Raw genomic sequence first — 12601 nt, forward strand, 5'->3', positions numbered from 1 at the left:
GTGGTAATTGGCGCCCTGGGTGCAGTTCCAAAAGACCTTGAAGAGCACCTCAACACCATAGGGGCCACAGAAATCACCATCAGCCAATTACAAAAAGCAACATTACTGGGAACAACCTATATCCTGTGGCAATATCTATAATAATAATAACAGCAACAACATTGATAATAAATTCAGCCATCCCAGGTCCTGGGGAAGGACTCGATGTCTGGATAAAACAAACCAGTCAATAACACCTGTCTGACTGTGTCAACACAACAACAACAATAATAAATTAATTGTTTTTTATTTTATTTTATTTTGTATTTATTTATTAGTTTAGCTGCTTCCACTAAAACTGGTGCATCTTACACAGGAAAATCTGTATTGATCCTGCCTGCATAAACTATGACCCACCAAGCCAAATACACACAAACTGCATCTAGAGGCTCTCTAGGGCTGCTGTGAATCTCCTTGTTTGGCTGCCTATCTGAGGACCCAATGAAACAAGATATTAAACTCATCAGTGTTGTCTTGCATGCATCCCCCCACCCTTAAATAACAGCCATGATGGGGGCTGATCCAGATTCGGACCACAGTGCAGGTTGAGAGAGAATTTATAGGGGATGGGATTGTGGTTCAGTGGCAGAGCATTTGCAAAGCATGCAGAAGGTCCCTGGTTCTATTTTATTGTATTAATTAATTCATTTATTCCTATTTTTATACCACCTGATATGTACATTTCTAGGTAGTGTACAAAATTTAAAACAATATTAAAAAGTAAAAACATTAAAAGTCCACAACACAATAAAACAATCTCATAAAATAATTTATTAAAATAAATTATTAAAATTAATTCCAGTTAAAAGCCTTTGAGAACAGATGTGTCTTGAGCAACTTCCTGAAAACAAGCAGGGAAAGAAATGTTCTTATTTCAACAGGGGGCATATTCCAAAGCCCTGTGGCAGCCACAGAGAAAACCCGGTCCCAAGTCGCCACCAAATGATTATGAAGATCATAATAGGTGGCTGGGCTTGTGACAAAGAAGGCACTCTCTCTTAAATACCCTGGGCCCAAGCCATTAAGGGCTTTATAGGTAATAACCAGCACTTTGTATTTCTCTCAGAAACATATTGGCAGCCAGTGCAATTCTTTTAAAATCAGTGTTAAGTGGTCCCTTCGGGTTGTCCCAGAGATCAATCCGGCTGCCGCATTCTGTATCAATTGTAGTTTCTGGATTATGTACAAAATCAGGCTCACGTAGAGTATTAAAGTAGTCAAGCCTGAAGGTTACCAGCATATGTAGCAATGTTTTAAGGTGATTTACCTCCAGAAATGGATGTAGCTGATGTATCAGCCAAAGCTGATAAAAAGCACTTGTGGTCACTGCCTCAACCTGAGAACCAGAGAGATTCAACTTCAGTTTGTTATCCCTCATCCAGCCCATTACCACCTCCAAGCAGGAGTTTAGTGAAGATATGCCATTTCCTGTTGAGGTCAACATGGAGAAACAGATCTGGATATCATAAGCATATTGATAGCGCCGTGCACCAAACTTCCTGGCATCTCCAGATAGGACTGGGAAAGACTCCTGCCTGGAACCTTGGAAACCTGTTGCAAGTTAGTATAGACAATACTGAGACCAAAGGTTGGTACGAGGTAGTACTTCCTATGTATTCCTTTGGCCTGTGCTATTTTGCTGCTAAAATCTTTCCCCAAAAATGCTATTGCTGAAAATATAGCCCCTTCCATGGGCAAATTTTATGGGACAATAATGCTGGGGCACAGGGTTAAACCCCCATTCAACCATGCCATGATCCGAGTCTGTATTGTTTCCTGTATGCCCTTAAACAGTAGTGAGTAAAACATGACATAGCTGATGTGTTTAATACCTCATCTGATTTAAACCTGAGGCCACGTGCCTGATTTTCCTAACATAAATAGTACACATAGGGGACCAGTCTGGATCATGACTGTATAATCAGTGGGAAAATATAACTTTTATATCTGGTTCATGATCCATTGAATCCATTAGAAATTGGTTCTGTGCCTGCACTAATGCCTATTGGTGTGGACTACCACGGCTCCTCACGGCGCTTGTGCCCTGCCCCACGTGATTATTTAAGGTGGGAGGAAGCACCAGTACTTCAGTTCCTTTGCAGCTGCCGTAGCGATCAGTTCCTCGGTCACTGCGGCTCCTTCATACTGGTTCCTTTTCCTTTGTGAGTTCTAGAAATAAAGATAAATATCGGACTGGTTTATTGGCTTTTGGACCCTGGATTGCTTAATACTACGTTTTGACTGGTTAATGGACTAACTGAGGCAACAGATCGGACTGATAACTTGGCTAACCACTAACGGAATGCCGACAACTGCTATGGATAACTCTAAACGGACAGACAAGAAAACAGATTTTAAAAACTTCTAACAAAATTATCTTCTAAACTCTCTGACTTGAGGGCTGAAGCACAGTCTAAACACTCGAGGCCTGTGTTTAAGTCTCCCAAAACGCTGAAGAGGCATGGAGACAAAATGGCAGAAGCATTGGAGCCCGCCAAAAAGAAGAGGAAAGCATCGATATACTCCTTCGTTGGCACAAAATGTTATAATAACATCGGTGACGAGACTGCCAACACCAAGCACTCCGGCTCCGGTACTGTTGACATCAATGTCAACACCAACATCGACATAGCCAGTCTTGACCGGCAGTGAACAGATCGGCTTCGAGGTCGGCTTTGACAGCATCGACATCAAGAGAGTAAACTTCGACGATGATGCATTCAACCATTGTTGCAGCACCTTTGACATCTCGGCCTTCAACGCCGAGACCACCAACTCCCTTGGTCTCGAGGCCTGTGTCTGCTTCGAGAGCAGCTTCTCTTTCCCCAGCACTGACTCCAGTGAAATCGCCATCAACGCCGATGGTAAGAGAGCTACCCTTGACACTCAACACATCAATTTTTACGGAAACAGCAACTCTACATTGTCAGGTACTGATCACTTTCGAGATCGAGGATGCTGACTTGGCTGATGCCGAGGGGGCTGGAGCTTTGGACCCCAACACAGCACAATCTTTACTTTCAATGTTGGATTCCAATAATACTACTCCTTCAACCTTTAGGGGATTCCCATAGTCTGCAGGGCATGAAACCCATTCAGTGCCTCGAGCTTTGATGGACCCACCTACTTCTCAACAACATCCACCTGTGTGCTACGCACTTACAGCTGCACATCTAGCTGCTACAACTAGTTGGCACACCTGTGGCTTCTTGCACTGCACACATCCCTCTACCCAACTGTGTGGCTTTGCCCAGGATTCTCAGGGGCTAGCATATGATTACCAGGAAGACAGGTTGTGGAAGTCCACATTTGAGAGACAGAATCCGTTGATGACTGCTTACTCCCAGGTTCTTTGGGTGCGTACACTGGCTGTAGGAGATGCTTCTGTGCCTGAAACAGAAAGGAAGGTGGTAACTGCAGTTGCAGCCACTCAGACACAGATGGAGGCACCTCTCCAGCCACCTAAACCTGTGATGACATCTAAGCAAACTCAAATGAGAGTGCGACAACATACATCGATTGCTATATAGACTGATCCTCTGGAGCCTGAGACTTCAATTCCTCGGGAACTACCTGCACGGGACTAGGGATGTGCATGAACCTGTTGGGAGGCTCTTTTACGGGTCTCTCACCCATAAAAGGTAAAGTTTGAACACCAGGGCTGGTTCAAAGTTTGAAGCCGAGGTGTGTGGTGAGGGAGGGTGCACTTTAAGGGTGGGGGAGGGTGCACTTATGCCTCCCCCGCTTTCTCCCCACCAATGCTTGGTTTCCATAAAAGCCTTCGGGGCGGCAGTGTACCTCACTGCTGCCCCTTCCCCCCTTCGGCCAGAAGTGACTGGAAGTACTGGGTGCGCGAGCACATGTTGCATGCGTGCGTGCCTATCTAACATGCATGTGCGCACACACGACCTGCGCACCTGGTACTTCCTGCTGAAGAGGACTGCTGCCCCGAAGGCTTTTACAGAAACCGAGCACCAGCGGGGGGGAAAGTGGGGGGAGGGGTAAGTGCACCCTGCCCTTAAAGTGACACCCCCTCGAGCCATCCCTGCCTGGTTCCATGCACATCCCTACACGGGACTCCTCACCAGCACCTTGTAGGAGTCATCATGGCTCTTCTGACTTTGAGTCAGATACAGAGATAGTTGGCCCAGATCCCATGCCAGTCATTGCAACACTTTCACATGTGTTCCTGATGGAGGAAGTAAAGGCATACTATATTCAATTCAAATATTAGCGATGTGCCCAAAAGTGATTCGGTGGGGGCGGTACTTTAAGGGCGGAGGAGGGTGTACTCATCCCTCCCACCACATTTCCCCAGCCAGCGCTCCATTATTTTCAAGCCCCCCAGGGTGGCAGCATTTCTCCCTGCCGCCTCGTTGCCCGGAAGTGGCTGGAAGTAGTGATCGGGTGTAATAAACAGGTGGAGGCTCAGAAGCAGCACCTTTAAGGTCAACAGCGCACATCACACCATTATCAACTGGGGACTCAAGCCCAGTTCAAACATCAGCCTACCCCAACAACATAGCTTTGAGTGTAACTGCCTGCAACTCCTATCAGGCTCCAATAACATCTTAAGCCATCAACGACATCAGATTGGCCAGCCATGCCCATGCATGGCACCACATAACATCGGATTGATGGTTGTTAAAGATCGTCTCTTCAGGCTGTGCTATAGAGTTCAAAGCATGTCCAGTGTACAAAGTGGTGCATTTTACACAGGCAACTCCAGCACTACAGAAGGAGCTGTTGAACAAGAAAGCTATTGTCCCAGTGCGGTAAGCATAGAGGCAGGAGGGATTCTACTCTCACTACTTTCAAATCCCCCAAAGAGATGGTGGAATACAATCTATAATGGACCTGAGATATCTGAACAAGTTTGTACATGTGAAGAAGTATTGAATGACGATGACATTGCAAGACATTCTGCTGCTTGCAACGTTAGGCCAGTGGGATGCTTATTTTCACATAGGGATCAGGCCATTGTACCGAAAATATCTGATATTTACGGCGGGCAATTCCATTTACCAATATCAGGTGCTACTGTTTGGCCTCTGCACTGCCCCCCCCCCCGGGTATTCACAAAGTGCATGGCTGCAGTTGTGGCGCACCTTAGGACCAGGGGGCTGGCAATTTACCTTTTATCTAGATGATTGGCTACCGACATAAAAAGACAGAGAAGGGTTACTTCCTCAGGTACAGTACTTATTGCACCTTCTCCAAGCCCTCAGGATAGAAGTCAACTGGAAAAAATCCCATCTGACTCCAGTGACGTCAGTCTCCTATATAGGGGCTATCCTGGACACACATACGGGGAAGGCCTACTTACTTCAGGAGAGATTCCAAGCCATCTCGGAGCTCGTGTGTCAGTTCCAGTTGAACCCAACACAATGTACGTGGTAGGTTCAATGCCTCCTAGGCCTCGTGGCCTCTTGAAAGACAACGGTTCGCTGCACACACCTGAAAATGAGAAAGCTGTCGTTCATATTCACCTTCCACCTGAATGTGGACAGATCCCCAAAACGCTTGAACATACCACTGTAAATACTCCAGTCTTTGGGTTAGTGGATTCACACTGAGAACCTACTACAAGGCGTCTTGTTTCAACTGGAATCTCCCAGGGTGTGGGTTACAACGGATGCCTCAACGTTGGGCTGCGGAGGTCACTGCAATGGCAGTATGGTACAGGGACAGTGGAGCTACCAGTGGAGACAGCTCCATATCAATTTCTTGGAGCCCCTGGAGGCTTTACACACAGGTCTTCTGCCCCAAATAATATTCAAAAGAGAGTGTGTGCGTTCACACACCAGCCAAACTTACCTCGGAGTCCCTTCGAGATTCTTGGACCTCTCTGCACACAAACCGGGCTTTGTGATGTGAATTCTAGCTTATCTTGACATTTGTCTGGGTTTTTAAAATGCTGGTTTTAAGGTACTTTTTCTGAAAACACCGGAGCAAATGGGAGAGGCACTGAAATAGAATCATTAGCATGATAAGAGGCATGCTCTCTTCAGAAATGCAGATCTATCTCTGCAGGACCTCCCCACCACCACCACATTGGCTAGAAGGAAAACACGGAGCATGCCATGTGGGATTGTTTCAAAAGAAAACTGAGAGCAGAGGTGGGGGCTGCTTCCCTCAATGCCGCGAGTGTACTTTGAAGTGGCTTCGCTCAAGGTTTACTCTGAAGCCTAGTGTGAATAACTCCCTGGCAGAGTTTCAAGCCATGAAAGCACTTCTGCCTATGCTGAAGAGGCAAACAGTGCAGTTGCAATTGGACAATACGACAGCGATTGCCTATCTAAATAGGCAAGGGGGGTGGTATCCAGGTCACTGTGTGCGTTGAGCTTTTAGATATGGCATTGGTACATCAGAAACAGTTTCACTCCCCAGGCCATACTTATAAAAGGGATGGACAATGTTCTTGCCGGTGATCTGAGTCACTCATTTACCAAGGAAAAGAAACATGAGTGGGAATTGAGCAACAAGTACCTGACTCCAATATGCAGTGCATGGGGGTATCCCAAAATAGACTTATTTGCAATGGGTGAGAATATCAAATGTGCAACATATTGCTTGAGAGCAGGTCACAACCTGTAGTTGATAGGGGATGTGTTCCAAATAGACTGATTCCAACACCTGCTATACATGTATACTATCCACTGTTGGAGATGGAGTTCTAGTGCATCAACCTTTTGCACCAACTACCCTAATGACCACTAGGGACATTGGGAACAGAGATAGTGAGTAAGGGTCTCCCTAACTGTTCTACCTGTCTCTACTTTATGACCCCTGATCTGACTCTTCCTCACTTCTTGTGCTGAGTCACAATCCTTCCTTTCTTCCTAGAGAAAAGATGGAAACATCTCTCTCCCTACTTACCTATTCATTATGTAGTCCTTTAGATTAGGTCTTTCCTATCCAAGTGTACTTAACCAATAAATATTTGGTATTTATTTAGTAATAAATATTAGTATTCACTTAGTATTTAGTTCTAAAATAATCTCCATGTGTTTTCTCTAAATAGCTGCAACTACTAAACCATCCTCGGCTATGTACTCTGTAACTGGAGTGTGTGCTCATTCCTTAGTGCTCTGCTGTTTTACCTACTGGGAGTAAAAATTAACAACCCCCAACATCCACCTCTGCCACTCATAGGGAGGGTAGTTGCATGACTTCTGGCCGGCTAGACCACATGTATTCTGGAAACACCATGGTGGCCTCGACAGTGATGGTTTCTGCATCTACTCAAACTGTCTAATCACACATACAAGAGGCTTCTGCAGTGCTCAGGTCTTCTGTCAGGGGCAGGTGCTGCACCCAGAAGTGCCCACGCTGAAATTAACAGCCTGGAGGATAGGCTTTTAAGAAAGATCTTGCTTAACCAGAGAAAGCCTTCAACTAGAAAGAACTACGCAAGTAAATGGAAGTGGTTCAGTTGCAATGCGGCTTCCAACAGCTTCCGCTCTTTGAAAACTACAGTGTGCCAGATCCTGCTATATCTGACTACACTAAAGACCTCCCTTCTGTCTTATGTCTCCTTTTAAAGTACACTTAGCAGCTATCTCAGCTAAGCACCCGGGCTGGGATGGGAAGACGATATTCTCCCACCCCGGCTGCAAGAGCTTCTTAAAAGGTCTCACCAACCTATATCCGCTGGTTCGACAGCCACTTTTACAAGTTGCAAAAAGTGCTCTTGACTAGGACATATGACGTTTCAGTGCCTCATTGGTCAGGCATATCATTCAAGGACATCTGTAAGGCTGCAGCCTCGTCCTCAGAGTTGCCCTTCATAAAACACTTTGCCATTGACTTGCTCTCTGTGGCGGAGGCGAATTTTGGGAGAGAAGTTCTCAAAAGGGTGCTACAGTGACTACTGCTCCCGCCTCCTAAAGGAGCTAACTAAACACCCATTTCTAATGGATTCAACAGATAACGAACCAGATAAACAGGTTGCTCACCTGTAACTGATGATCTGGTAGTGATCCGTTGACATCCATTGGACCCTCCCAAACCTCCCCTCTGCAGTAGTGTACAAGTCTACATCATAAAATTCACCTGCTACTACAAAGATGATTGCCTGCTCCGGTGGTCATCCAGGAACTGAAGTACCGGCGCTTCCTCCTGCCTTAAATAGCCACGTGGTCACGTGGGGTGGGGCGCAAGTGCCAGGAGGAGCTGTGGTAGTCCACACCGATAGGCTTCAGCACAGGCACAGAACCTATTTCTAATGGATGTCAACGGATCACTACCAGATCATTAGTAAGCAACCTGTTTTTCTCACTGTGGACCTGATCCAGATCAGAGACTCTCCCCTGCCATGGCTGTTATTTGCCCAGGAGAAAAGCTCCCATTGGCACCAATTGCAGTTGCAAGTGGCCATGATCTGGATTGGGTCCGTAGTGTGGGCAAGGGGTTAAAGCCTCCCCCCACTCCTATGGTCTTAGTCCAGATCAGATCATGCTAAATAGAAGATTCAAGCATGTGGGCCCGGATCATGGTACAGGCATATTGTCTGGGTCTGAGAGTGCAATTAAAGTAGAGTGTTCCAGCCAGCATCAGGTTACCGTAAGTGGTTGGTAGGCTCCAGTCTGCTGGTAGACACAGACTGTGCAGATCTGGTGTAACTGTTCCAGGGACACACCTGAGGAGGGTGCATGTAAAGGAGCACCCTTATTCATGCATAACATGTTTCTTTCTGCCAGTGCTTCATTTCTGAAATGTCAGGTACCAGGGCTGAAGAATCCCTGAAAGTCTCATCCTTTGACATGGAACCCTGCCTTCCTCATCCCAAATCTGTAAGGGATGGTTGTAGTTACTCACTTGTGTGACTCTGCACATGCTCAAAGACACTCTGTTCCTTATTTACTGTTTCACATGTCTCAGGGCTTAAGCCTAGCATTGCAAATGCAAAACGATCTTGGGCTAAGCTCGTGACTTTTAACTGGAAGTAGAGTTGGAAGAGCAGGCATAATATAAAAAAACCTCCGCCTTATTTTAAAGTGCTTTAAGATCACATCTGTTATAACAGGGAACAGCACAGAAAACGTTACATAGATGTTATATTTTGTAGAAAATGCCTGAAATCATAACAAAGCCCTGGTGCTCCTGAAAAGTTCAACTAACTCAGCACTACTGCTGGCTGAGTGGTTGGGAAAAAATTTGGTGACACCCCCTTCCTCAGGAAGCACTCTGTGTCACATGAAAATATGTTACCAAGAGTCGTGTAGACCTCACGGACATATTTTTGAGTGATACAGAGGACTTCTGGTTGAAGGGAAGTTTCTGAAATGCTCTCCCCCACACACTAGCACCCACCCATGCAACATTAATTTGGAACTCTCTTCAGAAGCACTGTTGCTATACTGGTGCTCCTCCCATTACACCAGTGCTTTGTTAGTCAGGATGTCAGCCTCTGTGTTTAGCCATTAACAAGTTGCAGAGCAATTGTTTTCTAATACAGCAGATCAGAGCCATCACTTCATCATGTGAGATCCAGAAAATGATGAGAAGGGAAAAAGAGCTGTGTGCATTGACCCTCTCCCAGGAAGAAGAGAATAGAACAGCTGAAAATGAATTGCTCAGGAATTCAGGTAAAACACAGACTCTGTTAGAAAAAGAACTCTACTCCTTAAATTATTCTGCTGATGTGGATATGATGTGTTTTTGTCCTTATAGGCAAATGATGTATATAGCGCTATATAAAATGATGTTTATGCCTATAGCTCTGTAGCAAATAGTGGATTTAAGCCCAGCCTTTGTCTCAAAGCAAGCCCACATGGGGGAAAGAAAAATTCTGCATCGTTCACTCCATGTTTGCTCAACAAAGGCTGTTCCTTTAAACTTAAACTGATAGAAAATATGCTGCCACCACACCCTAATTACAGAGCTTAACCCCTCCCTGAATTTGGGTGATTGTCCAAGGAGATTCTCATTCTCTTTACTAAATGGAAAAGTACAGAAAACCAACCACGTGCAGCCTACACGTGAAGAGCAAACTTGGTAGTGTGAGTTGCTGAGCAATCAACATTGAGGCATGTTTGCACCAGAGTAAAACCCCTTTTTCCTGAATTAAAAATCCACTCAGAGACAGGTAAAATACAAAGAACAAAGAGAGAAAAACTTTATGAGCCCCTGGTGGCGCAGTGGTAAAACTGCTGCCCTGTAACCAGAAGGTTACAAGTTCGATCCTGACCAGGGGCTCAAGGTTGACTCAGCCTTCCATCCTTCCGTGGTCGGTAAAATGAGTACCCAGAATGTTGGGGGCAATATGCTAAATCATTGTAAACCGCTTAGAGAGCTCCGGCTATAGAGCGGTATATAAATGTAAGTGCTATTGCTATTGCTATTTATTCAAAATACTACAGACTGCTTCAGTGTGTGGCTCTCTCAGCTTTAAGTTACAAGGTAAAAAGAAGTACTCAGTACTTTACAAGATTACTTCCAAAGATCACTCCAGCCAGTGTTTGGAGTGGAACACTTTAAAATCATAGTTACCAAGTTGCAAGGATAATTCAACAAGCACCCCCAGGTGCAAGAAACCTTTAAAAGCACCTTTATAGGGTACAGACTTCTACAAAGCCCTGGCTGGATAAAAGGGCTCAGGCTTAGTTCCTTTTTGTTACATTACAGATAAAAATACAATAAACCAATTGTAAGGATTTACAAAAGCACAAAATCAAAAGAAAATCTAATGGAGGCTACCTAACACATGGTTAGCTGGCTAAATCCTTCCCCGAAGCCAAAGCCCTTGGCTTCCTTTCCCCTCAAACTCACCCCAAACTCCAGGAGAGAATTCAAGTTTTCTGCAATCCTGTCTCTCAAGGATCTGCAGATGTCCTTCCATGAGAGAAGTCTCCAGGCTGGCTGTTGGCCATGAGGCAGCCAGACTTCATGGCTGGTGCTCATGAAGCCTGCTCCACATCTTCTCTCATCGCCCTCCTGGCTCCTTCTGTGAATAAAGACCCCCTCCACTTCCTGCCACTAGGCCCTCTATGTCCCGGCCACCGTGTGCTGACAGACTGATCCCCAGAAGTCACTGCTTGTCAGTCAGGACAGGGTTCACTTCCAGTTCACTCTTTAAGGAAAAGAAAGGCTGTTACTGCCTGGTCGTTACAAGCTCTGATATTGTTTACTCAACATAACCTTTTGTTTATGCCAGTCAAAGCTGACCATCAGCACTGTGGAAACAAGCCTGCTCCTGGAGAGGTGGTAGAGGAGGAGGAATTGCCCCCTGTGGTGCTACCTGTCAATCAACAGCACCAAACCTAAAACTTACAGGGAGCTACAGAGATTAGGAACTTGTCTCCCCCCTTCTCTCAGGATTTTTGTCAGAATCACTCCTGTCCCACCACGATGGGCCAAACCAGGATGGGTGGGGTGGAGGCTTTGCTCTCCCTATGGCCTTGGCAGCCATAGACACATTGCCTCACCCCTTCCATCAGGCACACTAAACTTTCCTATGTGAAGTAGAGGGTGGGAATGCCCAGTGCACAAGTGGGGACAGTTACCAAATGACAGTATCCTTTCTCATCAGGCCCCTCTATGTGTGTCAGTGATGGAGAATGAGAGGCGAGACATTCTTTGGAAAATGAATGTTGGGCATGAATTCTAGTGGTGTGCCCGGACTGGTCTGGAGCCATGGAAAAGGCCTCTGGACTGGTCCGGAATTTGGCTGGTCTGGCAGCGGTGGTGGGGAGTGTCACTTTAAGGGTGGGGGGGTAGTACTTACCCCTCCCACCGTACTTCCCCCTCCGGCGCTCGTCTTTAAACAAATGTTTTTGGGGCGGCAGGGAGGAACCCTGCCTCCCCTGCCCCCATCGTTGGCTGCAAAGCTCTAAAGTAAGTAGAAGCTGGCGCTATGCTTGCGCCCGGCGTGGCACCGCACCAGGCGCATGCGTAGCACCAGCTTCTACTTACTTTAGAGCTTTGCAGCCAACGATGGGGACAGGGGCGGCAGGGTTCCTCCCTGCCGCCCCAAAAACATTTGTTTAAAGACAAGCGCCGGATGGGGAAGAGCGGCGGGAGGGGTAAGTACTGCCCCCTCGCCCTTAAAGTGACACTCTCCCCAGTGCCGGACCATGCCTCCATGGTTCCGTGCACATCCCTAATGAATTCTGTCCCCACCCCCACTGACATCACTACATCTTTTCTTCATAAACATGGAGCAACTATTAACTTCCTAACAAATTGCCAAAAGCTTCCATAGAGAGTTTCAATTTTAAAATTTGTACAATATTCTATTTTTGATGCCCTACCAAGAATAAACCAATTCTACTGCTTGTGTAATGATTTTATGCCTCACTTCCTGATTTTGCACTTCTTCAGTGACATTTGAAAGCAGAGCACATGTGTGTGCGCGTGTGCACACACACACACAGAATTGTAAGCAAGTTCCTGTTTCAGAACAATGGTTAACTGAAGAGTAATATTTGTTGCTTCCTCGTCTTGATTAACAGTGGTAATCACCCTGTGTGATCATTAGATTGATGTCCTTTTTTAATGGTATATGCAAAAGTTGAGTGAACATGGATGCAGATGTTCCAGGGGATTAGAGAAAGTGCTG

The 12601-nt window shown here is 46.0% G+C and overlaps 1 protein-coding gene and 1 long non-coding RNA gene across 12 annotated transcripts in view; one reads left to right on the forward strand and one right to left on the reverse strand.

The window, feature by feature from the left end:
* SCTR (secretin receptor) overlaps positions 1-12601 on the forward strand; it is a 72738-nt gene that overhangs the window by 12398 nt on the left and 47739 nt on the right. For 9 of the 11 annotated variants that reach the window (XM_053247743.1, XM_053247771.1, XM_053247766.1 and 6 more), the window contains exon 3: positions 9500-9629. In XM_053247743.1, the coding sequence (XP_053103718.1) occupies positions 9500-9629 (130 nt within the window). Of the gene's footprint in view, positions 1-1421; positions 1600-9499; positions 9630-12601 lie in introns of all 11 variants that reach the window. The other 2 variants (XM_053247778.1, XM_053247760.1) reach the window with 2 other exon arrangements.
* On the reverse strand, positions 857-6441 carry LOC128323929 (uncharacterized). The gene is made up of 3 exons (XR_008306531.1): positions 5366-6441; positions 3321-3429; positions 857-2208 (listed from the first exon to the last, which is right to left on the reverse strand). It is a non-coding gene; the product is annotated as an uncharacterized LOC128323929 (long non-coding RNA).

The sequence above is a fragment of the Hemicordylus capensis genome, chromosome 1 (genome assembly GCF_027244095.1).
Source record: "Hemicordylus capensis ecotype Gifberg chromosome 1, rHemCap1.1.pri, whole genome shotgun sequence".
NCBI lineage: Eukaryota > Metazoa > Chordata > Lepidosauria > Squamata > Cordylidae > Hemicordylus > Hemicordylus capensis.